The sequence below is a fragment of the Schistocerca serialis genome, chromosome 7 (assembly GCF_023864345.2).
Source record: "Schistocerca serialis cubense isolate TAMUIC-IGC-003099 chromosome 7, iqSchSeri2.2, whole genome shotgun sequence".
Taxonomy (NCBI): Eukaryota; Metazoa; Arthropoda; class Insecta; order Orthoptera; family Acrididae; genus Schistocerca; species Schistocerca serialis.
The window spans coordinates 294,464,869-294,492,479 of record NC_064644.1 but is presented as its reverse complement, the minus strand read 5'-3'; the positions used below and the strand labels follow the sequence as shown (position 1 = coordinate 294,492,479).

At 43.8% G+C, this 27,611-nt stretch overlaps 1 protein-coding gene across 1 annotated transcript in view; it reads left to right on the top strand.

Moving 5' to 3' along the window:
- The window catches only part of LOC126413026 (AF4/FMR2 family member lilli), a 423,561-nt gene that overhangs the window by 374,247 nt on the left and 21,703 nt on the right, over positions 1-27,611 (top strand). Inside the window, exons 9-10 of the mRNA XM_050082919.1 lie at positions 1,696-1,750; positions 2,164-2,231. Coding sequence (XP_049938876.1) covers positions 1,696-1,750; positions 2,164-2,231 — 123 coding nt within the window. The remainder of the gene's footprint in view (positions 1-1,695; positions 1,751-2,163; positions 2,232-27,611) is intronic.

Below are 27,611 nucleotides of genomic sequence, written 5' to 3'. Positions count from 1 at the left end.
CAGCATATTGCAAGGATATGTAAGTTCGCATTTCCTGTCCAGCTTCAAGCAAAGCATTTTTCTCTTATGGAAATTGCCAAGAAACGGTAAAATGCGTAAGTAATGCTTTTGCAGTTGAAATTTGAACGTTGCGTAGCCCAAATTCTTGATGCTCTTTCTTAATTAGTGATAAGCAGACAACCTCGTCGCATAGAATCGAAACAGAAGTTCGTGACTCACCGTGCAGTCGGAGATCTCCCAGAATATAGGGTGTAAAGCGTGATGAAGAGGAGGAAAAATGATCGAACGCCAACATTTAAGCAACCGTGTAAAAGAGCAGTGGGCGAATTTCGTGTGTAAGGTTTCCAGGGCGTACCACACAAAAGCTTACTAATTTCCCATCTGTGAGGTGACTCACGATCTTCTTAGCAATATTTAGGTAAATTTTGCATACGGCTTACGTAGACAGCCTTTATGCCTTTGTTTTAATAGGCGTTGCTTTATTACTTAACGCGAACTGGCTTCAGTCACCGCAGCAGCACTGAGAAAAAGGACGTGCTGGCGGAACACGGAACATTTTGTCAAATAAAGCAGTAACAGGAGTTTAAGTGAAAAAAGTACGGAAGCTTCTGGGGAGAGACTTGAGAGTCTCGTAGGAGACCTCGAATTACGCTGGTCACATGTATGCTATTAAGCGAATTCAGCGAAAAGACGTGACAGCTCAGGTGTGCTTTTTGCCGTTAAACTCATACGAGAGATGAGGTTATTCACCTAGGTTCATAGACCCATAATGGGAATGGTTGACAGAGCTTCCGCTAACATAACCTTCTGTTCAGGTTTGTCATTGATAGCGGAGTGTTGACCTAGTTAGCACCAAATGCACTAGTGTAATAGTTCTGAACAGTGTGCTTCCAGCGAATGTTGTCGGGCTCGAATACCACCTTCGTTTTGCACAAATCTTCCTGCAGGTAATCCCGAAGGACTGTCAAGGTTGCAGAATGAGGAAAAATTGTCTCAGATTTTTGTGCTGAGAGTAGTTCCCTCTTTCGTTCCTATTTTTTATTATGTCTTTCCCTTACCAAGGAAGACATTTGTTCAGGATGTACCGCTCCAGGATTTAGCTTAATAGAAAAAGTATTTTATGTCACGTTTCCATTGTAAACATTTTAGGCGTTATAGCAGATTGCTGTAGAACCGTTTCCTTGAGGACAAATTACGTGCGGACGTACATAAGAAAGATTTCTCTTAAATTTGACACGCACAGGACAACCATTAAGGTGCTATCAAGTGATACCCAACCCATTGCATCACTGATCGTTCCAGGTGAGATGCTGGTATTGTACGAGCAGGTGTGGATAAGAGAAGTAACGATTCAGTTCTCGTGGGAAAGTGCGGTAGAAGTAGTAGTACGTTAAATTTATTACCTAACGTTCTTCATTACTATGAAATGTTTGATTATCTTTGTGACTAACATATTAAACATTTAAAAGATTAAGATGTACCACTGGTGATGGTCTCTTAAATGGATTGATTATAGCCATATCTGTGATCTGCATAAAATTGTGCGTTACTTGTTGGCCGCAGCATAGCGATGCGATCACCTTCCCTTAATTAGCCTATGCCCGAGAACTCTGTGACGCAGTAGTTCTCCTTGGCAAGTTTTGGGATATAAACGAATGCGTCTTTCTAAAAGCACATGTCTTTCGTCTGTTGCAGGGATCTACTGGAAAAGGATCTGACGCTGTCCGACGACAGCGATGCGGCGGATCCGGTGAGTAAATACTTGACATCGAGGTGAAGTTCACACAGCATGCATCCTGTGGTCCAGTAGCGTCGCGGTATTCCCTTGCATCGGTATCTGGGCGCTGCGGGGCTTAGCAGAATATAGCCCGTGAACCGTGAATTTGAACATGGTGCATAAAGCGGCTATGAAGTAACGATATTATGATTCTTCGCAACTGTGCAACGGAGAACTAAATTGATTCACCCTTGCAATTCGGACTTACTAGAATCTAAACATTGTTTCTTAAAGACTTCCTCCCCGCACATTTTTAAAAATGTTTTGAGATACTGAAACGCAACAGTTGCGCCTTCGTGGCTTAGTGGACGCAGGACGCATTCTTTTGTGTAGCTGCAGATTTTCAGCAGATGGTGTGTCTTCACGCGCCTGGCTTGTTTTTGCAGCTTCAGCCGCCCGGTGCAGATCTGCTGCTGGCCAGGGACATTCCGGGCCTTCCAGGCGTCACTCACCCGTAAGTTCTGACTGCAATACTTGTCGTATTGTGTTAAAGTTTTAACATGATATTATGCCTCTTAATGAACAAGTTATGAGAAACATTTAATTTCGGTCAATAATTACGCGAAATGCTTAGTCAAATTTTTGTTGCCCCCTGGAAGTCGTTAGAAACGCAACCCACAACTGAAATTGGTAACAGGTGATTTGTCATACAGTGGGCACTGCTTCGCAGCGTTTAAGTATGATAACAATAGTACAGGACAACTTGACTGCGCCAAATGTCTCAGTACAAGTCATGCAATTCCGTGAATTACGACCCGATGTTTTGTGGGCGCATAGCTGGCCCTTCGATAGCGTCGTATGTGTGTTCCATCGCGTTCGATCAGCCGATTTTGGTAAGAGTCGAGTATCAAGCTCCTGAAACCACAGTAGCACGATTCTGATCTTTTAACACTGCCATTTGTCGTGTTAAAAATGCCATCTCCCGGAGGGAAGTTATCAAACATTTAGGATTGCACGTGGATCGCAGTAATGTTCACACAGTCCACAGTTTTCCTGCCGCCTTCAATTAACGCCCGAGGTCGCATGGAAGCCCAGGTGAATGTTCACCGTAGCATAATGCTGCCCACATCAGCCTGCATCCGTTCGCGTTCCAAGTTTCGACCAGCTGTTCTCGTTTATGACAGCATATCCAGACACCACCATCGCCCAAGTTTAACAAGCAACGTGGTGCGTCGACCAGGCGACACGTTTCAATTGATGTACCGTTTAATCTCGATGGTAAGTACTCGCTGCAGTCATAGTGAATGATGTCGTATGTGTGAACATGGGGAAAACGTCCGCGTCGTCTACTGCGGAGTCCCATGTTAACGATGTGCTCTGAAACACTTTTGCTGCACCAGCATTGATTGTACTCAATCATACCCGCCACAGAGAGCCGCCTATCCTGCTTTATACAACGGGCAAGCGTCAGACATTGGCGTTCGATGATGAAGCGTGGACGTCCGACATCTTGTCGCCTGAAACTTCCTGGCAAATTAAATCTTTGTGCTGTTCCGAGACTCAAACTCGAGACCTTTGCATTTCGGGGCAAGTGCTCTAGCGACTGAGTTACCCAAGCGCGATTCACGACCCGTCCTCACAGCTTCAGTTCTGCCAGTACCTCGTCTCCTAACTTCACATAAGATTCGCAGGAGAGCTTATGTGAAGTTAGGAAGGTAGGAGAGCAGAATTGAAGCCCTGAGGACGGGTCATGAATCGCGCTTGGGAAGCTCAGTCATTAGAGCACTTGCCCCGAAAGGCAAAGGTCGCGAATTTGAGTCTCGGACCGTCACACAGTTTTAATCTAACAGGAAGTGCGATCAGAGCACGCTCCGCTGCAGAGTGAAATTTTCGTTCTGGATATTGTCGCCTACTCGTCAGTTCCCCGTCCTTCAACTTCTGTACAGTGATGCTGACGACAGTAGCACGCAAACAGCCGACTAGCTTCGCCGTTTCCGTGATGCGTGTTCCCGGGTGTCGGATAACAGCCAGTCCTTCGTTCAAGTAGCTTATGTCAGTGGATTTCTCCATTTGTGGCCTGTATAATCGCTAAATCAATTCCTCATTCGCCTCTGTTGAGCCTATGTGCTTTCGTTACCGTGTCACGTGCCCGCAACGGAACGAAACAGCGTTGTCTCACTATGCGCAATGGTCGTAATTGTTTTGAGTGTTACGTGTATAACGGCCGTAACGTAAAGGCGAAACTGCACAGAGGTGAGTGATATTGACGTGAAATACCATTTAGCCATAGCATTCCGCTTGATTTCTTGACGTTAAATGTTTTAGCAGTAGTACGCTTAGTGTAGCGTAGGACATCACTTAAATTCATTTCAGCTGATTCACAGCATTCAACATGGTGGATGGTTTCATAAATGCGTTACTTGTCCGCTGCATTGCTCAGTTTGTAACCGCTAAGTACTTGATCTTAACATCATCTACATACATAGGCCACAAACCATCATACCGTGTGTTATGTCTCCTTCATCGGGCAACAGTGAGCAAATGTGAAAACGATAAAGTTAAATGAATCTGCGCGAAAGTATGCAGAGCGTTAATTAAAGGTTTTCCGTCGGAAGGACGCATCACAAAAGTGATAGCACGACGTACTGGATTTACATCCAAACATATTAATTATCGCGTTAGGAAAAATTGGAAATTTGTGGTAAGGACTATGGGACAAAAATGCTGAGGTCATCGGTCCCTAGGCATACACACTACTTAATCTATCTTAAACTAACGACAAAACACACACACACACACACACACACACACACACACACACACACACACACACACACACACGGACTCGAACCTCCGACGGGAGGAGCCGCGCGGACCGTGCCAAGGCGCCTCACACCGCACGGCTACCCCGCGCGGCTATCGCGTTAGTATCGATGAGAAGTCCTGTAAGAAACAATGAAATCGCTATCGTCTACTGACTGGTGAGTGTATCAGGCCGTGGGTGCTGATTAAAGTACTATTGTTCGATAAGCAGATTGACCGTGGAAAGTTTTATTTTAATTCCTACAGTAAGCAGTGGTAGCAAAATTGAATCGGACTTCGTGTTTAAAGATGGTTATATTCTGAATACAATGATCCAACAGCAAGACGCGATCTGCAATCGGTCTGACTGTTTTTGAACAATGTACGTTGTTCTTCCTGACAAACCGCTTCTAAAACAGAAAATACACAACATAACGTCTGTGAGGGCAACATTGATAGACACTTCTGATGAACTTGCCAAGTTGTTATTCAGAATAATATAAAGTACAAGATTTGCCAGTTACATCTGCGTATGCTTTGTTAGGATGGACAAACGAGAGTGGGTAACGGGAAGGAGCTGCCGCACTCGATAAACTTACGACAGCCGAAAGTTGTTTTTTGTTTTTCCTACATCGATACTTTACCTTTTTACTGTCACTGAACCGTCTATTCTCTTCTTGTCTTTCCTTTGGATGAATGTACATTTTATTGTAATAGTATGGATAAATAAAAAGTGTGTCACAGTATTTTATTTCTAACTCTTTAGATGCCTTGTGTGTGGTGATACTACATTCCCTTTCCTTTTGTACTCAAGCACGTCATTTCTCTCCAAGGATTCCCATTTGAGTTCACGAAGCATCTCCGTAATACTCTCGCGTTAATCGAACCTGCAGCTATCAAATCTAGTTGCATGCCTCTGAATTGTTTCAATGTTTTGCTTTAATCCGTCCTGGCGGTGAACAGAAACACTCCATCAGCACTCAAGAATGGTTCATACCAGTTTCCTATACAGTTTTCTCTATAGACGCGATACTTTCTTGGAATGCTCTCAATAAACGGAAGTAGACGATTCACCTTCCCTACAACCGACCTTACGTGCTCGATGCCATTGCACATCGCTTTGCACCGTTACGTCCAGATATTTAATCGACGCTACTGTGTCAAGTACAGAGGACGGTTATCGCTGAAATAGCCGGTTTATTCGGTTACACCGGTCCTGTTTCGTCTACAGTTTAACCTGTATGTTGAAACCGCTCAAAATAACCGATGTTTGAAATAACCAGTTTCCGGTTTTTTATTGCTATTACTTCCAGTAATAGATGTAAACTTCGAACATATATTGAAAAATTCTAATGAAGGTGAAGAAATAGGAGATAACGATCTGTGTGTGGTTTGGGCTGCGGCAGAAATCGTTGTCGCTGCTTCCAGCGGAAGCGAAGGTGGAGGAGACAGATGCGGCGACAGCGAGGGCGAAAAGCCGCAAATTGATGACTTCCCTGCATCGTCAATACTCCATGGTATCATTTGTTAGCAATTACAAAATTACTGGTTCAGTTATTATCCCGAGTTTATAGGATGTCAGTCTAATTACAGTAATAGCAATCATATTTACACTAACTTCCAAGGAGGGTTGTGGATATTTTTCTCCTTGCATGATGTCGTACATTTGTTGTGCCTCCTCCCGTTTTTAATCTTGTAAAGCAAATGGAGCACTGTACTACATCGCTATTGCACTTCGTGAAATACTTCCAAACTGGTGATGGTACCATTCTGCAATACAACTGATGTCGGAGGACACAGCGAGAATCTAGCGCATAAACCAGGTGCACCCGTACCGTCTAAGTAGGCTATGCCACAGGGCAACAGGTTCGTTATTGTCTCTGCAATGCTGTACCGATCCTTACTTCAAGTGTTTGTTGCTATTTTCTAGCTTTAGGCGCTGATGATCGCTTTTTCCAATTTCTGTAATAATCTAATATTTCAAAGCAGTGGAAGTTTTACAAATAAATAGTACTCGTTTCTTTAAAAAATGTTTTATTTAAAAACTTAAAAATTTAGCGCTATGGCAAATTGGTACGTTTTTTGCTGGACTATTACTAAAAATATGAAAAAAACCTGTTATAACCGAGACCAAGCAAATGCCGAATAAAACCGGTTATTCAGAACTAAAATAACGGCATCGGTATTAACTGGCCGGATTTTCCCATCCCTGGCGTCAAACAGCACACCGCTAATAGTGGAGGAGGAGGAGATTAGTGTTTAACGTCCCGTCGACAACGAGGTCATTAGAGACGGAGCGCAAGCTCGGATGAGGGAAGGATGGGGAAGGAAGTCGGCCGTGCCCTTTCAAAGGAACCATCCCGGCATTTGCCTGAAGCGATTTAGGGAAATCACGGAAAACCTAAATCAGGATGGCCGGAGACGGGATTGAACCGTCGTCCTCCCGAATGCGAGTCCAGTGTGCTAACCACTGCGCCACCTCGCTCGGTCCGCTAATAGTGCATTCGAACATTACAAGAATGTTTTTTCTGCTCATCCCCATTAACTTAAGTTTTTCTACATTTAGAGCAAGCTGCCATCAATTACACCAACTAGAAACCTCGTCTGTCATCCACTATCCACTATCCGCCTACAGCCACTCAGCGGTAACAGGTTTCCATACACTACAGCATCATCAAGAAACCGTCGCAGATTGCTGCTCACCTTGTCTGTCAGAGTATTTACGTATATAGAGAACAATAGCGGTCCAGTCACCCTTTCCTGGGGCGCTCCTGACGTTATCCATTACCGTTACTTATTACTCGCCTGCCTGTGGTGTTCTGTTGTTACGGGTAGCATTGTAGATAGGTGCAATTGCTCCCTATTTTGATAAATTAACTGTGATACTAATTACTGGAGTGGAATGCAGAACGGACATGATTAATAGAGTCAAAATATTTTCAAAACATATTTAGTTGAACATTAATAAGATGATAAATTTTACAGGTGCCCTTCACGCTAGTAATACAGGTTTTAACCGTACGAAGTGGCGCAGTGGTTAACACACTGGACTCGCATTCGGGATGCATACGGTTCAAACCCTCGTCCGGCCGTCCTGATTTAGGTTTTCCGTGATTTCCCTAAAGCACGTCAGGCAAATGAAGGGCACGGCAGATTTCCTTCCCCATCCTTCCCTAATCCGATGGGAGCGATGACCTCACTGTTAGGTCCCCTTCCCCGAACCAACCAACCACTCAATACAGGTTTGCTGTTTGGGTAGGCAGTTCATGACTACTACTAGCATTGTGCGTCTCACAGGACGCAGGAAAAGAATCACATTTGACTGCATGGCTGGGGTGTGTGATCAATAACACACAGTCCTTTACAACAAAAACAATATACCAATTATCGTCCAGTTAAGCGTGGTCAATATTTACTCAGCCATTGACTTAAAATATTGTCCAAAAGATAGATCTTAAATTAAAAGAATATTTCATAAAAGTACTGCTAAATGTAGCATAGTACGTGGGGGTGGGGTGGGTGGAGGGTGGAAGGTGTACAATAATAAAACGTAAGTAAGTTCATGTATTGTGTACGACTTCGAAAAATAACTTTCAGCATGTACCCGGATCGCAGAAATAGAAATAGTCATCATCTAACCTGCTATGTGTTAATGGTGAACACAGCACCAGTCTTGTTTTGTCGCACGTATGGTGTGTATCGGAAGGGAGAAAATACCCTTCGTTTTCCGGATGTTTACGTATAGCAGCGAAATGTATTTTGTTGCCGCCTCAGTTGCTGCGCTGTATCCTTTGGTTCGATCCCCATTGGCTACAAATTCAGATGTAAAAAAGCACTTGAAAGCAATTTACGTCTGAATGTACACGGAGGACGGTAGCCGACTAACCTCCGCACGGCTTTCATAGCAGAAGCCGCTGGCATCTCTCTCGATGCCGCTCTGGCCATTTCGATCCCTCTCGGCTGCCGTTCCAGCTCGCCGCTTCGTCACGCTTTTTGCTGCTCCGGTTACTCTCCACGACTTACAGGCCGCGCCGTAAATACGAGCTGTGGCCACGGGAAACACGTGTCGATCAAGCGTGACACTAAGGTTTTATTGAAAGATTAGTTGTCTGCAAATATTTCAGTGGGTGTTGCTCGCAGCTCTTGTAGATACTTATTGAAAATTATGTCGTGCCAGTATCAGCTGCTTGGTAATTACACCAGGCACCGGAGTAGTACTCTAGTATTGAGTACACTAGTGTTTTTTGTGCGGTGTCCTGCACAAAAGCGCTGCACTTCCCTAGAACCCTTCCAACCAGGTCTTCCAGTAATCCAACTTAATACTGCAGTATGTGTTTGTAGATTTTATCTCATATTCTGAAGTATTATCGTTTTTGTGAGACGATTAATGCAGGAAAGATGGTGAAAAATAACTAATTTACGTAAAAAGTTTTAAGAAAATCGCCCTGGAGCTCGATTCAGATTGGTGAATACCCATAAGAAATTCTTGGTATTTGGATTCTTGCCCCGTTCCTGTGTGCTTCCCTGACCACAATCAAAATTTCAGAAAACAAGCGGCAAAAGAATCAACTTACAGAAGAGGTTTCGTATCGAGGTCTTTTATCGGGTTGCTTTATGTGGAACTCAGGTTTTTACATATGTAGACTATGCACTATCGCAGAAACTTAAAATGGTCGAGAGGAAAATTACTTGCTATTAAGGCTTTCTAGGGTTTGTCGTTTGGTGGCGTCGCTGTTCATAATGCCCGGTGCGCATCACAGTTGACAGGCGACCACGCCCACCTTCCCGGAAGGCAACTGAAACACTGAGAGCTTCAATGCGTGCCTCCACACGGCCTGCAACTTCACGTACCTCGTAGTACTCCTTTCATTATACACAATCAGACTCACCATATATATCGCATGAGCAGCAGTATCCACAGTAGACGCAATGACACACTGAAAGTATTAGTTTATTTACGCCGATTGCCGTTATTCTGTGCAAACTGACAACTTGATGCCGCACTTGCAAGACAGAAAACTTGTTAATACTTTCGGTGCGCGTCTCAAAAAGGCGCATAAAAGGAGATGGGAAGTAGAAATACGGTCTTCCCTCTCGTGGGAGAAATGTTCTTAATTTTTAACCACGTCCTTGAAATTCTCAGTGTCTAAACAGTTTCTGCGAAGAGGACAACAGTTGGACGATTGTCTTCACGTACATAAAAGCAAATGTAATGTTTAGTAGTTTGGAGCATGTGAGATAACTGTGTTGTATTGTTTAACTGTTTCCGCGCAGGCATCTGACGGATGTGGTTCTTCCAATGGCCAAGGCGAATGTTAGGATGGTTCCTTGGATTGAAAACGGGCGACGTGTAATTAGACCCTAATCTTCCTTGCGTTTTTTTCCCCCTTCTTCTTAAAAGAACAACTCCTGAAAGTGTGGTTTAAGAGGCCAGACCTTTTAAATTTGGCCGCATTACCCATTAAGTGTCTGATCCTTACAGTTCGTTCAGTGAAGCAGCCAAGAAAGCGTTAGGCAGCAGAACTCCTCTCAGGCAATTTAATCTTGTTGGTGGCACAGACGCTTGTACCACAACTAGCTGTATATTCGTAGACTGTCGTCACCGTTAACCACTTCCGGCAGATGTCGCACTAGCTGACGTGGATGCGCCGCTTTCTGTCTCCTGGCTACGTCACTAAAACGTCGTGACGCCTGTAATAAAGTCCATGTCAGCTTTGCCCGTAGCGTCACTGTTCGTGAAAGAATCCTAATGCGACATGACATGCTGGTTTGCAAAAAGCCTCGTCCTCCACTGTTGGAAAATCGTCGGCGGTAATGCATTTTTCCTCTAGTTTATGGTACATTATATTTAATAGCTGACATTCAGTAGTCAAAGCAGTTGGGGAAGACAGTGATCTTAGGTGCATCTTCGGTAAAGCACGCCAGACGTATCTGGTGGTGATAACGGCAACAGTGTAATAAGCATTTTAAACCTTTGTCTACCATGGGTAGGTGAGTCTCCCACGATAGGTTATCAGAGAACCAGTTGGAATTTCGTGCATGTTATTGCTATGTAACATTGTCCCACTGCCTAAAGGATGTCTACAAATGGTTAGCAGAATCCTTACAATTACAGATCGCACCTACAGGTTGTGCTGTCCTCAAGTTTCATTATCAACCCTCGTCTCCGTATTGGCACATCGAATTAGTTCGCACCTGCAGTTAAGCAACCCAGTTACCAGACGGGGAGAGCGGATTGCCTTCGCGCCTTTCCGTACATGCCGTGTTAACGACTTGCTCTCAGGAATTAATGCGTGCCACATCACAAACGAAGCTCACATTGAGCACCTGTAGTGAGAGTTGCAAACTTGGAGAGATACTCTGCCCACTGATGTGCGTCTGTTTTCAGTATGTGTAGTCTTTGCGCGGTCGTATTCTGAAATCCTCTTAGTACTTACGAATAATCGTGTATGGCCTGCATATCTCTCCCTCCCTCTCTCTCTCTCTCCCTCCCTCTCTTCCCCCCCTCCCTCCCCCCTCCGTCCTCTCTCCCTCCCCCCCTCTCTCTCCCTCTCTCTCTCCCTCTCTCTCCCCCCCCCCGACAACGGGAGAAAATACTCTTTTCATGTTGTTATTTCTAAGATATTAATTACAATAACCGTACAATAATGTTTTTGAAATAAAATTGGCAGTCAAAAGGGTAAAAATTTATGAACTGTCAGGCATCCTACAGAAAGTGTTGGGGTGAGGTTGTTAATAATCTGAGTGAATGGTTAGATCCTGTTTATGGTAAAGTAGTTAACCATTACAGGCAGAGTCTAACAAGGACGTTCTTCCGAACGATTGGTGGCTTTTAACACACGCGAACCACATATTTGCGTCGACATAGCGAGACATTATGAAGAAATCTGCTCTTGCGTACCTTGGGAATCGACGCATCAGTTTCGCTTGTGAGAACAGATTTTGAAAACAAGAGATGTGAATGTTACTTATATGCAGCAAATCCATCATTATCACTTCCGAGAGTCGTCCATCATCGTTAGGGTAACTAGGGTAACTGGCACCCAGGGCAAACTTCGAATATGCGGCCCTAATTTGATATCTCACCGTTTTTTGTTTAATCGTCACCGCCTCTTAGCCATCGTATTTGTTTGAGATCAACACGACCTGACGACAGTGAAGTAAATGGTAGACATTTCAAAAATCATGTTTCGTGTGGTACATGCGAAGCACGGAGCGCACTATCGAAAGTCCGATTATTTGCGTCCATATAGCGACTCATAATTCATAGGAGAGCAGTGGAAAGTCGTAACAAAGAAACCAACAAACGCGAAATGTACTCTCTATGCCCTGGTTTGTTGTCCCACTCGGCATAACGAGAGTCGCTCCAACTAGTAGCCAAAGACGAAAACAAGCGTCTTTCGCGGCGTAGCCGCGTGGTCTCAGGCGCCTTGCCATGGTTCGCGCGGCTCCTCCGTCGGAGTTTCGAGTCTTCCCTCGGGCATGGCGGTGTGTGTTGTCCTTAGCGCAAGTTAGTTTAAGTTAGATTAAATAGTGTGTAAGCCTAGGGACCGATCACGTCAGCAGTTTGGTCCCATAGGAGCTTAGCACAAATTTCCAAGCGCCTCTGTAGCAGGGAGGGTTAGGTCTTACGGAACTGTCGTTCAACAGAGTCCAATCCGAATCTCATCATTTTAATTCATACGTATCACTTCCTTCCAATTTTAGTGTCCGCAGATTCATTCGCGTCTTTCTCGTCCTCCTCCTCCTCTTTCAGATTTCCTTTGATGTTTTTGTATCCCGTTACAAAACAGTGTTCCCACGGAAATAGTACCCAGTTGACCTTCCCTGGCTGTCAGTCTAGCTACGCCACTGGCCATCATGATACAGCTTAGTTGTGTTTCCCAGAATCACTCCTACCGAGTGGCAGATAAATCACAACAGTAGTCTGTCCCCTCATCCAAGGAAGGCGACCCTAGCGTCCAGGAGGGCTCATCCCTAGAAGCGCGCGACGCGTTGAGGCTGACGGCCAGACTGCTGCTGGTCCGTCCACTGTGTCTTCGGCCGAGCGGAAGCATGCCGTGCGGTGACGAGGCGGGGCAGGGGAGGTGAACAGCGGTCGATAAGGGAGGTCGGCCGTGTGTCCCCGGAAGCGGCCGCTCCGCCGATTCTCACACGTCGCCGTGTCGGCTCCGGTCCGTGGGCAGCTCACGTGCTGACTGTACGCCCACGCAGTCCGATACTTCGGCAGATGCCCCACCGCGACGAGCTGGAGCTTCCCAATCATTGCGCGAATACCGGTGCTCTAGCATTTATCATTGAACCCGTCAGAATCAAACGGTGTCTTGTGGTATGGTAGAAAGCGCAGGTCACATCCGTCTACACCCGTCTATACAAAGGATAGCAAAGTGTACGTCAATACTATTGACTTCAGACCTTGTAGACTCTCAATAACTAGCGCCGGATTGCAATGACCTTAAAAACAACGAAATATCCAGTCGTTTATGACCTTAAACTTACACGAATATACCTTTAAAAATAAAACTATTGTATACCTTTCAAAACACTCCTGTAGATCTTTTTTTATATACCATATTATACAAAATTCACTTCTGAACAAACTGTGAGTCTAGTATTTACTTTTTGCAGTGTTTGAAACTATTATGTATTTTTGAAACTCGTGCATGTGTTCGAAAATGAAAGAAACCTACGAAGTACAATGAATGAACACAATAACACCTGTGTAAACTATAAAACCACATTTTTACTACTCTATTCCCTTGTTTAAAATATTGCGGATTAGTTACCACCTCCTGTCAATCTTCAGTTTCTGTAGAGCTGCACTGGATCACAAGGGGCATTTTCAGGTTTTCCATTTTCAAAGATCCAGGGGTGCCCCTGAGCATAGTTTTGTACCCGGAAAAACTCCTCTGTAAATCGCAGGACGTCACCAGGAGCTTATGTGAAAGCGGCAGGTCACGGCAGGCCGATTGTGGTTCATTTCCTTCAAATATTGTGGCACTCCCAGAAATGCGGTCACTAATTTTGCACATTGTAGAATATCCAAGAGTCCGCGGGAGAACACTGTGCAGTGACAAATTATCTGTAAAGACTGCTTTCACAGTTTTGATGGCACTTGATTCATCACTATCAAGGTCACAAAAGACTTTCTCTACTTTGGTGTAGTTGATGTAGTAATCCTCAACACCATTAAGCGAAGGTGCCCTGAAGCTGCTTGTTCCTTGATTTTCTGCATCCGTAGCGGAGCTTTAACATGGATTTTTTTGCCGCAGGAAATTAAATTGTCCACGCCAGGATAATTTGTTCACAACCGCTTCTGCAGCTCTGTGTAACTCGTTTGCAAGGCAAGTGACTGACACCACACTGGGATAGAGAATCTGAAGCCTCATGGCTGCTTTAGCCATGTGTGAAGCACCATCTGTTAGTAGCAACAAAAAGTTGTCGTTAACACCATCCGGCCGCAGTAGCTTCATAGACAAAATGCCAGTTGCCGAGTTGTTTACTCTCTCGAGTGCTTCATACGTTAGGAGGCCCATTTCTCCATGTCAGTCAACTTATAGACCACCAACAACAACACTGCAACCTAACGCCCATCCGCATGGGGTGTTTCATCTGTGGACTGCAGACCTTTTGGTCAGCGACACTACTTCGTATTTTGTTGAGCACCACCTCGTACCACTCGGATAAATAGTTACTCTTCAGTGTAGATCCATCTGGAACTTCAGGTGTCGTGTACTTCTCAAAGAACCGTCATAAGCATGGATTCTTCACCTTCTTCAATGGAATGTTGCAAGACACTGTCACCTCGCTCAAGTTCTTGAAGAATTATTACACGGTTGAAGAGGGACCTGTGTGCTCAATCAAATAACAGAGTTTGTTTGCTGCCATTTTCAGCATTTCTCTTCCCACAGCTGTTACGTTTGGCGATATTGTGGTGTTTCACATTAAACCACTTTTCCGCACTAACTTCACATGGTTTACAAAATAATATTTCCCCGTTAGGGCTGAAGAAATTATCTCGAAAATGACGAACAAAACCGCGGAAATTCATGCTGTTAAAGCACTTTACGTTCGGCCTGTTGAACCGTACTGAGTTTGTTTACTAACTGAAGTGTGAAAATTTTGCGATGTTTATTACGCAGGAAGCTGCCGCCTTTGGGTTTGAGAGCGTGTGGTCGACCCCGCACAACAGCGTCTGAGGTCAGCGGACCGACTAGTGTGTTACGCTACTTTTCTACTATAGTGCTGGTTGGAATAATCGCTGTGGTCATTTACGACAATATCATCAAAAACTTTGATGTGAGCAACATCTTTGTTTTTGTTCTTGTATCGTTAAAAGATACTGTAGGTATATGTATTTTTGGCAAAGGTTGCCGAAATGTGACCCGTTACTAAAAAAGTGTAAATGTGGCTTCATATGCACAATAAAAATACATTTCTCTACACTACAATACCCCGATACATAAATAAATTGTTATAAAATTCCTTCTGAAGTTAAGGAAGAAAGTAGTTGACATTAATATCCGGGACCTACTAACAACATATTCTGAACTGGAACACAGTGGGGTATCTCGAACGGAATGACGTCCTCCGTGCCATCCACTATGGAATCCGCAAACATGCCTTAAGTGAAACCCAGCACGCGCGTTTCTCCCATGACTTGCTGAAAGCCTTGGGTCAGGGCAGTCATGTGAATGCAGTGTTTGTTGACTTCCGGAAAGCATTTGACGCAACATTACATCAACGCTTATTGACGAATGTACGATCTTACGCGATATCAAACGAAATTTGTGGCAGGTTGGGCATTTGCTGTTGGAGCGCAGCAGGTTGGTTAGTGTCGTAATTTCAAACTTTCCCCACGGAAGTGTATTGGGAGCTTGATGCAGAAATATGGAAAGTAGCAGTATGTGGAAAAAAGCTGCAATAATTTCAAATCAGGTCTTGATAAGCTTTCAAAGTGGAGCAAGTATTGGACATTTGCTTGAAATTTTCAGAAATGTGAAGTTGTACACTTCAGAATAAAGTCATATCCTTTGGGTAAAATATCAGTCAGTCACAGTTGGAATCAGTCAACTCATACAAATACCTGGATACAGTATAACAGTTTCTAGGGATATGAAATGGAATGATCACATACGCGCAGTCGTAGGTAAATCAGGTGTCAGATTTCGTTTCATTAGTGGGCTATTGGAAAAATTAAAACAGTGCACAAAGGGGTCCGCTTACAGTACACTTGTGCGCCTCGTCGTTTAATATTGTTTAAATGTTGGGCATTAGTCCAAATAGGACTAAGGGGTTTAATTGAACATACACAAAAAGGGCTGCACGATTGGTCAGTGGTTTGTTGGAGCAACGGAAGAGCGCTATGGAGATGCTGAAAAAACTAACGTGATAAACGCAGACTGTCATGCGAAAGCCTTCTTACAAAGCTCCAATAGAAGAATCTAGAAATGCAGTTCAGCCCTTTCAGACAACATAAAACTATTTGCAGTGCGCACAGAGGAAGTTACATTCGGTAACCACTCTTGTCGCGCTCCCTACACGGAACGGAACCTTCGTGCGGGAAATACCTATGCCATACGCTTCGTGGTGTTTTCGTAGATAAAAAATCTGACTGCAACGCGAATTACATCTTATGTAATTGTTGCAATCAACTGTAACGATAATCGTCCGGAGACTCGCTTAACCTACTTCGAATGTCGCTTAGTTTAAAACAAATGATGGTAGGCTACTTTGTTACGCTTAGTATAGGGTGTTTATACGGGCTACCGAAACCAATTTTTTGCACAACACTTCGTCAATACTGCGTGTGGTTGGTGATGTAAAACCTCAAATGTCGATTCTGGAAATACTTGTTTGGTCGTGATTGGGCTGTCAGTGCCATCTCTCTCTTACTTAAACGGCCAACCCGGTTGACGGTACACGGTTGCAGGTTGCGTATCTAACGGCTTCCAGGGGCAACAAGTGTTTGATTTTCAGTATTTGATATGATTACTGTCAGAATTTAAAACTTCAAATTGTCATATTCTGCCCATTAAGTTGTGTAATCTTACGTTAAAGGTTCAACACAAGTAAAGTCTAATATTAAACGTAGTGATATCAACGGCGGAGGGGTGTACCTCACGCCGATCATAAAAAAATTGTTGTTGACTTATATTAATAAAATAAGTTTTAAGAGGCACTGGCGTGTAAGTGGGGTCCAGAACTTGCAAGTATCTTTTAGCACACTCATAACAGTATCAACGCATTTTCGATAATACCTACTATCTAGATGGGAGTGATTTATAACCACCACAAAAAATTAAAAGATATACATGTCGTTAAAAATTGTTAACTTCTTCTGTCAACATACGTTCTAAAGAAATGCTAATGTGTAAGGGAGGTCCTGAACCTGAAAATATTGAATACGACATTCATTGTGGAAAGTGACATCCTCTACTAAGACTTAAATTTTTGGTTTGAGTTTAACTGGAAAATTTAGAACACTTACGCAGTCCAGTATAATTCATTAAAAGCATATATTTTTTCAAAATTTTAAAATAGGGTGTAACTGACCAGATAATGTCTTCAAAATTTGGGCCAAAAATATTGTTCTCCCCCCCCCCCTCCCCCTCCTCCTACTTTTGCTAGAGTTAAAATTAGAACTATGTATGTACCTTGAGGGAGCGTAAATCACAGTGCACAAATTACCAAGACTGTTTTCATGTAGTGGTTGATAATCAAAGTACTTAGCGACTTCCGACAAACTTCACATGTGATTAATGTCAAACATTTAACAAATTAACTCATTTGTAAATTAATCAGTCGTTTCAGAATGTTTTATTCACGTGAGTTAGATTCTTTAAAGAACTCCAGGTGGAGTGTTTACTGGTACATTGTAAAATGTTTCTTGACGTGGACAAGGTGATTTTGCGCACAGTGAAAGTAAAAGTATAACGGGCAGTCAAATGAAAACTAGACAGGATATTAACGATCGTAGCGTGGACTTTGGAAACGCAGGTAGGTGTGTGTATAGGTACCCTCTATTCGAAATCAGGAAGGAACAGCGCGAACGCTCACCTCCGTGCCATTTGTCTGTCTGACGTGTTCGTCAATAGGTCAGCGAGTCGTGTGTGCGTCCGACTTCGCTATGGAGGAGCAGCGTGATACAGTGCCGTTTTTGACTGCGGAAGGAACGTCAGGCAGTGAAATTCATGCTCGAACTTCTGCTGTGTGTGGATAACACAGTGTGTCACCTGCGCGTGTGTTTGCGTAGAATAAAAGATTTCGAGAAGTCAGGTGTCATTGAGGGCAACAGGCGGCCACGAGAAATTCATTGCATTACCCCGTCTGTCATTGCTGCGGTGGATACTGCTGTCAGAAATGACAGGTTGGGCATCAGTCACTCTTCGCAAGCCATGACGACAGAGCATAAGAAGTTCAGGAAAATCTGTGTCCAGTGGATTCCCCACAGCCTGACGGAGGAGCAAGAGTTGAACAGAATACAACATCACTGCAGCACCTGGAACGGTATCGCGATGAAGGTTTTTTACCGTCCCGTATCACTGCGGAAGATGAAACATGGTGGCATCGTTTTGAGCCGGAGAGCAAGGGTTAGGGCCAACGATGGAAGCACATGGATTCACCTTCACCGAAAAATTCCAAAGGCGTGCAAGCTATCTCGAGGAAAGTCATGATGACCTTTTTCTTTGACTGCAAGAGCACGCTGTTCAATGTCTTTGTGGAACACGGTGTCACAGTTAACGCACAGCCGTAGGTTAACTCTTCGCAGAAATTGAAGCGACCTGCTAAGTCCAAACGCCCGTGAATGTTGACGGACGGCATTATTCTGTTGCAGGATAATGCCCGTCCACATGTTGCCAAGGTTATTCCGTCTACGCTGCAGAACTTTCGCTGGGAAGCCCTTACACATCCGCCACACAGTCACGACCTGTATACTTGGGGCCCTGAAGATAGGCATGTGTGCACGTCGATTTGCTTCGGACGAAGAGCTGCACGCCTTGGTGCAATCATGGTTCCGGAGGCAACGGCAAACATTTTTTCATGAAGGAATTGACCGTCTTGTCTCTCACTGTTGAGCTATGGTGATTACTGTTGAAATGATAAAGTTTACTCACTTTTTCTATCTCGTTTTCATTTGACAGCCCCTTCAGTAATATTGATATGTCCAGGACGTTATTCATTTCCTTTATTTAACAGAAAGAAGCACATTCTAGCAATGCCTACCAACAACCCTGTATCCTGCGTAGATGTCTAATATGTGAACTCAAATTATACCACACTTTCTTTCTAGTGGCAGAAGTCGGTGGCTGGTGACAAAACGTACGCTAATTCTGATCAACTGAGGATTGTGATACAACTCGTCGCCCTCGACGAATGGCGTCATATTTTAGTCATACATACTCGTTTATTTATTTTTTGAGGCGTAGATAATATACCCGGTTATCTTCTGTCGTAAAGCGTCATAATCGTAAAAGAAATAAATGAATGTGTTATTAAGAGAGAGAGAGAGAGAGAGAGAGAGAGAGAGAGAGAGAGAGAGAGATATTGTGTACGCTTCTTGTCGCTTGTGGTATGTTGAAATCAGCTATGTACACATTTTGAATTATACCTTCGTCTGATAGTGACGCGTTCCAACTGCTATTAACTCTATATATAGTTCATTCGTATCCTTTATTACGTAGATCAACTGAATAATAGGATACTAGTACTAGCGGAAGCGTCATGCGTAACACTGGCAGTTTGTACCTCAGTTGAAGTACAAAGGTCGCATCATATTCTTCAGTTGACCTATATCGGGCAACTAAAGTGCAGGATACAAATTTTACGTCGCTTTTTTCGCCTTCGTCAGCAATAGTATCCTATTATTCAATTAATACTAGTACTAGTGAAGGCGAAAAAACTGACATAAGTATAGAATATAAACTATATACGTCTACTGAGGTATTTCATGCCAATGTTCCGTGTGTGATTGTTTTTTGTTTTGTTTGTTTGTTTTTTTTCCCTTCATCATCTGTGGTAACTTGACGTCATTTTTGAAAGCCAAAAATGCTTAGAATAGAAATGCACCCGTACTCATTTTGAAGTTTTCTAGCCACTCCAAGCCATGCAATATTTCCACCAACGATCACCTCACTCTTCTCACAATTTTCGTGACGGAGTTGCTTGTAATGAGAGTTTCACATACACTGAATGTATCAAATAAAATTTTTAAATAGCTAATGTATAATCTTGTCACTCCTCATCCCTTTAATTAAAGATATTATGAAGAGACGAAAAAAGGGCCGAACATTCAGTGCACTGATATCAGTAGCATAGCTCCGCATTTAATTGCCATCACGGATTGCGCTGTTATGTGGAGAAGCCGCAGCACTAGAAGAAATGAAGGAAGATTCGTGGTGCAGGGCTTGACAGTTGGCCCTCAACATTAACAAATGTAACGTATTTACATCTACGTGGCTACTCCCCAGTTCGCACTTGGTGCCTGGCACAGGGATCGTCGCACACCTTCAGAATAATTCTCTATCCTTCCACTCACGAAAAGTCCGTGGGGAGAAACGAACACTTGAATCTTTCTGTACGAGCGCTGATTTCTCTGATTTCAATATGATGATCGTTGCCTCCTACGTAGGTTGGCGCCAATAAAACATTTTCGGATTCATAAGTAGGCAGAAAGCCAAATGACCAAATAACTGCATGACTACAAGGTTGCAGGATAGATCGGCAAGCACGTCCACTAAACAACCTTGTATTTACTCAAAACACAATAACAGCACACTAGGTTATGGCAGAGGCTGGATTTCGTATCAGATAGTGAAACTATTAGTTAGCTGGAGGTGATGTTTTGAGGAAGGACACAAACCTGGCTAGGTTCAGTTGAAGCCAATGAACGTAAAACTTCTGTTTGGAATGTGGGAGTGAGATACTGGCAGAAGTAAAGCTGTGAGGACGGATTGGTAGTCATGTCTGGATAGCTCAGTCGTTCTACCGAAACTACTTTCTGGTCAAAATGGACTACTCGTGAGTCTTTCCGCAAAAATTTAACCACGAATCACGTCTCGAGTGGAAATGACGTCAGTGATAAATTGAAATCAATTGAATGTGGTGCAGATTGCGCGTGGACAGAAACGGCTGTGTGGTTTCATCTACTAACATCGGAAACTACCCTATTCCTAATCACCTCTTTCTTATTACTGTGATGTATTTTGTGTTTATTTGTCGTGTTAATCCTTCTGTTGTTTGCTTTGTTTTCGTGACAGATTTTAAAGGTTGTAAGAGAGCCTGGTATTTTTCCTTTTAGTGTTCTACCCCAAGAGGGACGAAACATATGAGACAAAAATTATGACTTACAGTACCTGGACAAAGAAGAAAGTTACTGTGTATGAATTAGAACGTAAACAGACAAACATTTATGAATGGAAAACCTTCCAACAGAAAGATCTATTTAACTAGAAAAGTAACTTTCTATGTTATTTGGCTCTTAGAAATAAAACAAAATACGAAGGATAAAATAGAGACGCACTATCCGCTGCTTTCTAAATACTGTGTGATGTGATCGTAAGTGTATATTTCCTCACGCAAATGGTGTAGATGTTTTGGTATGTGTGGAGAATTTACTGTAGACGACATTTCTCAAGAAAATGCACGATGAATTTTCTCTGTCATTAATAAACTCTCTTATCAGTTCTTCTTAAATTCTGTTACTGTATTTAGAATTTTTCATAAAAGGGATGGTCCATCATAACCTTCTGGAATCATTCTGAGGTGGTGTATTGACTGTTAATGGTTCATGTTCTCCAGGCAAGTCACATTCGTCGTGAATAGTGTTAGTTCGCCAGAGACATTTCTTGTTGCTTTTGGAGCCCTGGCAATTGTAGTCCTGTCTCGCGGTTCATAACGTGGCTGGCGACTTTAATGAGACTTCACAACTTTGTTCAGTGCGCCAGTGCAGCAAATCGATCGTTGTCCGTCGATAAACGTTGCGTCATTTGCCTAGAGTTCCAGAAATCCAAAGAGCGCGTGTGTTCTTGCACAGGCTGCGAGTGAGACTTCGCGCAACGCCACAGCATCCCCAAAGACGAGACGGAAGAGCGATTCGGAGCAAATTTGTGTTGTGGGTTCTCCGTGGAGCAGCGCCACTTGTCAAGCTGCTGGTGACTGCCCAGTAAACGAGACGCGACCCCGCCGCCGCCGCTGGCGCGTTCGAATTACGGGCGGCAGCTGTCGCGGAGCCGCCACAAAGGCCCCCCTCGCCGCTTCCGTTGGAAACCCGTTCCCCGCAGCGCGCGGGCCGGAAGAGCGGAAGACGCAGCTGCCAGCCACTACCTGTGCCAGCTCCGTTGCCACTGCCCTGTAGAGCCGCTTCGTATTGCAACACACGAGCCGTGGAGACTAAGTCCTAGGTGCCCATTTCTGCTGTTACGTCGGGAGAAGTAACTTCATCTTTCAAGACAACGGCGCATTGAATATATAAGAAAAATCTATTATTTGTTATAATTAGGTATCAGTTAATGACCTCGTCGTTAAAAAGCCTTCAGATCATTAAGATAAACACTGATGTGACAAAAGTCATGGGATGCCTTCTAACATCGTGTCGGCCCTCCTCCTGCACGGCTTAGGGCAGCCATTGAACGTGGCATGGTCTCAACAAATCGTTGGAAGTTCCCTGCAGAAATATTGAGCCGTGCTACCTCTATAGGGGTCCACAATTGCGGAAGTGTTGCCGGTGCAGGATTTTGTGCACGAACTGACGTCTCGATTGTGTCCCAAAAACGATCGATGGGGTTCATATCGGACGAGCTGGATAGCCAAATCATTCCTTCGATGTGTCCAGAATGTTCTTCAAACCAGCCGCGAACAACTGTCAACTGGTGACATGGTGCATCATCATCCATAAAAATTCCGTCGTTGTTTGGGAACATAAAGACCATGAATGGCTGCAAATGGTCTCCAAGTAGCCGAAGATAACCATTTCCAGTCAATGATCGGTCCAATTGGGCCAGAGGACCCGGTCCATTCCATATAAACGCAGCCCATAACATTATAGAGCCACCACCAGCTAGCACCGTGCTTTGTTGACAACTTGAATCCATGGCTTCGTGTGGTCTGTGCCACACTCGAACCCTACCATCAGCTCTTACGTACTAAAATCGGGAATCTTCTGACTAGGCTATGATTTTCCAGTCGTCTAGAGTCCAATCGATATGGCACGAAGTCAGGAGACGCACTGCAGGCGATGTGGTGCTGTTAGTAAAGACACTCGCGTCGGCTGTCCGCTGCCATAACTCATTCACGCCAAATTTTGCAGCGCCATCCTAACGGATACGTTCGTCGTTCGTCCCCCGTTGAAATGAAATGTTGTGTGGCGATGGCCTCCCGTCGGGTTGACCGGTCTCCTGGTGCAAGTCTTTTAGTCGACGCCTCTTCGGCGACTTGAGTGTAGATGATGATGATGATGATGAAGAAGACAACACAACACCCATTCCATGAGAGGAGAAAGTGTCCGATCCAGCGGGGAATCGAACCCGGGCCCCTTGGCATGGCAGTCTGCCACTCACCTATCGAGGCGGACATCGACAGTGTTGCTGTCTGTCAACACTGCTAACTCTACGCAAACGTCGTTCTTCTCGGTCGTTAAGCGAAGGCCGTCGGCCACTGCGTTGTCCATGATGAGAGGTAATGCCTGAAATGTGGTATCCTCGCCCCACTCTTGACACTGTGGCTCTTGGAATATTGCATTCCGCAACGATTTTCGACATGGTATGTCCCATGCGCTTAGCCCCAACTACCATTCCGCGTTCAAAGTCTGTTAACTCTCGTCGTGCAGCCATAATCGCCTTCGTAAAAAGACACTGCTCCGCCAGTGCACTGATTATCCCCATTTTTGTTGGCCCTAGACGCCTATTACGCGAGCGACTTCCTCGTCTCTGGGGAAATGGCACAACTATAGCGGCCTTGGCGCATCCGAGTAATTCCTAAGTAACCCCGTCTCACCAGTGGTTGTTTCCGGTCACACGTTGGCGCTAAAATTGCGTCTGTTGAGAAACCTTCTGATGCTCTGTTTGGCACTTTCGAAACAGAGTAACAGAATTGAGGAAGCATCAATAACAACAGAGTTTAGTGATGATCAAAGTGAAATTCATAGCCGATGTTCTCGACAAAAGTGTGTTAAATTCTATATGGTGGTAAGAACTGAAAAGCCAGGGAAAATGTCGTTAAGACATTTCAAAATATCATTTATTAGCTAGATAAAATGTGTAAACAATATTTACAAGACAATAAACGCCTATTTTTTACTTTTTTATATCTTGTTTTCTCTGTAACTGCCAGACAACATCGAAAATTATTTTTTGCATTCGGTGGAAACGACTTATTCGTTGTTCAGACATTTTTCGTGAAGTAAAATTGATCTAATCACTTTCTTATTTATCCACAATGTAGATTTTCTTTGTCCAGGTATTGTAAAATTGAAATACCTCGTTGCTTTAGGATAGTTGGTCTGTCTTGTGGGGTTCGAAGTGGGGAAAATGAGGGGCCGCTCAATAAGTAACGCAACACATTTGTTTTCTGAAAGCACTTCGGTTTTGTTTAAGATTCCAATTCATGTTATTATTCCCCACTCTTTCGGCTACAAAAATCTATTTTTCAAGATGATCTCCGTTCAATGCGACAGCCTTACCTCACCTTACTGGGAGAGCCCGTATGTCCGTATGGTACCACACTTCTGGCCGACGTCAGAGCCACTGTCTTACTGTATAACTAACGTCCCCATTATCTACATACTGCGTCCTTCATTGGGCCAAACAAATGGGAATTGGAAGGAGCATGATCCAGGTTGGGGGGTGGAAAAATTCCAATGAAATTTTGTGAGCTCTTTTGTTGTCATGGAGAAGGAGAGTCTCAAATGCATTTTTGTGGCGATGAACACACTGTGAAGTACCTTGAATGAGAGTGTCGGCAAGTTTCAACATTGCAGAACTCACAGCTGTGTGCGACCGGTTGGCGCACGTGGAATCTGACAGGCTCGTGCAGACTAGTTGCGGTGACAGACGACCCCGCCCAACGACTTATCGTGCTTTTGTTCACAGCTGTGTCTCGGTAGGCATTCTACAACCGCTTGTGAATATCTGCGATGCTCTGGATTTCCACCAAAAAAAAAAAAAAAAAAAAACGGTGACAGCTCTCAACTTCGAACGCACCTCCGTTACAGTCGCCGTTTCGGAGGCTACGTAGAGCGCCGACACCTGTCGAAATTCTATGAAAATATCGGGGCTGAAGCGGGAATATCCCACGATGCTCGGTAACAAATTTCGCATTTTTCGACCAAAAATGGGCAGAGAGAGAGAATTTTTGCTGCGTTACTTATTGAATGCCTCTGTGTCCTTTGTAAAGCGTCACTGCCCTTCGCAGTGCGTCACGAAAACAAAATGAAGGTTATGAACACAATCACAAGCATACAGATCCATTACTGTAACGCGACTGAGAACGGCTAGAATAGATTGGTATTCAATGTTAGCAGACGATGACGCCGCTGTTCACTGTTTCTGCGCACGTGTAGTTTACTGCCTACTACGGATTCTATAACTCATTAGTCAGTTGATGAACTGGATCACTGCCCCACTCGCGACGTAGTTGAAGGTTGAGTTGAGCGTACACGTGACGTACAACAACAACGAGTAGTTGAATTTGACCAGAAAGTAGCTCGAGTAGAACGAGTTTTACTTAATGCGTCAGGTCCACTATAGACTGATATAAATTATTTCATATTTGACAACTAACAAGCTGGGCTGCTGCCACTAGCAGTACACCAGAGTATAGCACTGTAGGCTCCCACGCCGGCCGGTGTGGCCGAGCGGTTCTAGGCGCTACAGTCTGGAACCGCGCGACCGCTAGGGTCGCAGGTTCGAATCCTGCTTCGGGCATGGGTGTGTGTTAAGTCCCTTAGTGCTCAGAGCCATTTGAACCATTTGTAGGCTCCCATTGAAGTCCACTTCCGCTTCTCATAACGTTTTCAGATCGAAAATTTCGTATATTAAAAAAAAACTAAACTCCAGCTGTAAGGGGGGCGATCAAAAAATTTCCGTTTAAGGGCATTGCTGCAGCATGTATGTTCTGATGTAGGGGTATATAGACACTGATATATAGTTAGTGCTTCTCTCCGTTCTGCTCTCTTGCTGACTAAAAGTTTATTCACACACGACCATGAATGGACAGGGCAGTGACAGGCCCATACAAAGGGGAGCTAGATGTGGCCCAATTTCTCTGTCCATGTAAGTAGCATACACAGTTAAGATTCCTTATGACATGTTTTCGGTGGCCGTTTTATGGGGTGTCATCCTTCGCCTTTATGAAGGCTTCAGTTCTACGGGTACACTTTCAGTGAGGCCTCTGATTGTCTCTGGAGGAATGGTCAGCCATTCTTCTTCGAAAGCCAAAATCGGAAAAGATACTGACGTTGAATGCAGAGGTATCCAGCAAAGTTGACATTGTAACTCATCACAGAAATGTTAAGTTTGGTTCAAGCCTGAGCTCTTGGCAGGGCAGTCCATTCCAGGATTTTATTGCCCACAAACCGTTGCTTTATGATAGGATGCATTGTCATGATGACACCAATCTCTACTGTACACAATGCTGTAAAATGTGTTCATATCCTTCCACATTTCGCATTTTCTGGAGCACTAGAAGGGGATAACACCTTAACTGTGAAATACATCCCCATACTCTTAACACCACCAACTTCTGACTTCACTGTTTGCATTGCACATGATCGCAGATAACATTCTCCAGATATTTACCATACCCAGACCCTTCCATTAGATTGCCACAGGGTACAGTGTGATTCACCTCTCGAAATTACTCGCTCCAGTTGTCCAATGTCTTCAAAAGAAATTTGTGGGTTATTGAGAAGCTGCTTGACCCTTGTACCCCATTGTTTTGAACTCCCTAAACATGATCACCGGGCTGACTGGACTGCTGGCAACACTTCTGAATGAACGAGTGATTCCTTCCACATATTTTGTTATTTTTTACAACCACTATCTGCAATACTAGACAGTCCCTGTCCATCAGTACATGAAATCTGTTTGGTCTTGGTTTAGCCCTGGTTGTTCCTTCGCATTTCCTTTTCACAATCACATTGCCAACAGTTGACTTGGACAGCTTTAGAAGGGTGAAATGTCCCTGATGGATTTTTTACTCTGGTGACATACCAACCCACCTACACATTTGAAGTTACTGAGCTCTCCTAACTGATCAGTTTGCTAGTACTGTTCCTCTACTCATAACACAATACTCCCAGCCTCCTTTTATAGTGACGGGTCTGCCTCTGTTATGTGTAGTATTCAGTTCTACAGTACATAGAGGCCTGCAGATACTTTTGATCATATAATGTGTAGTCAGTTACATAACTGAGATATTGCTGTCTGAATTGGGAAAAGCATTGGTACAGTGCCTTATCTCCCACTGTTTATATTTCACCAAATCAATCCATAACAGTGTCCAGTGAATGCATGCAACTATTGTTAAATTGCTGAACTTATGTACCTGAGCAGTTGCTCAGACACTGATTGTGAGCTGTGCCTTTTGTAGGCATGGAGCTGTGCCTCGTTGATCATTATTGACAGCACACACTGTATGATATGTAGGCACTTGAAGTTCTGCATCTCTTTTTGTGGTGCAATAATCATGTGATAAACATATTGTGTACTATTTGTCACTTTCAATTTTGGTGTCCCGAAGCTTTAATAACATTGTTGGTACACTGGCAAAACTTTTGTGTAATATTACATTTTTTCTTGGGCTTTGTTCACTAACGAAAAACAAGGCAATGAACAGACAAGAAATGGTACATATTCTTCTCTTTCAACAACAAAATTTGCAAGCATGACCTAGGCCTTGCAATGGGATTTCCTCTTCGTGGCCTAACAGCTGAAATATTTCTCAACCGTGTAATGAATAAGAGTCTTCAAACTAAAAGAGAGCATCACAAGCACAGTTAAATTCTGTAAGAGATGTCTGGATGACACCACATTATGTTTTATGTCACAAATGATGAAGTAACAAACCCTTTTAATAAATTCAGTAGCATGCATAA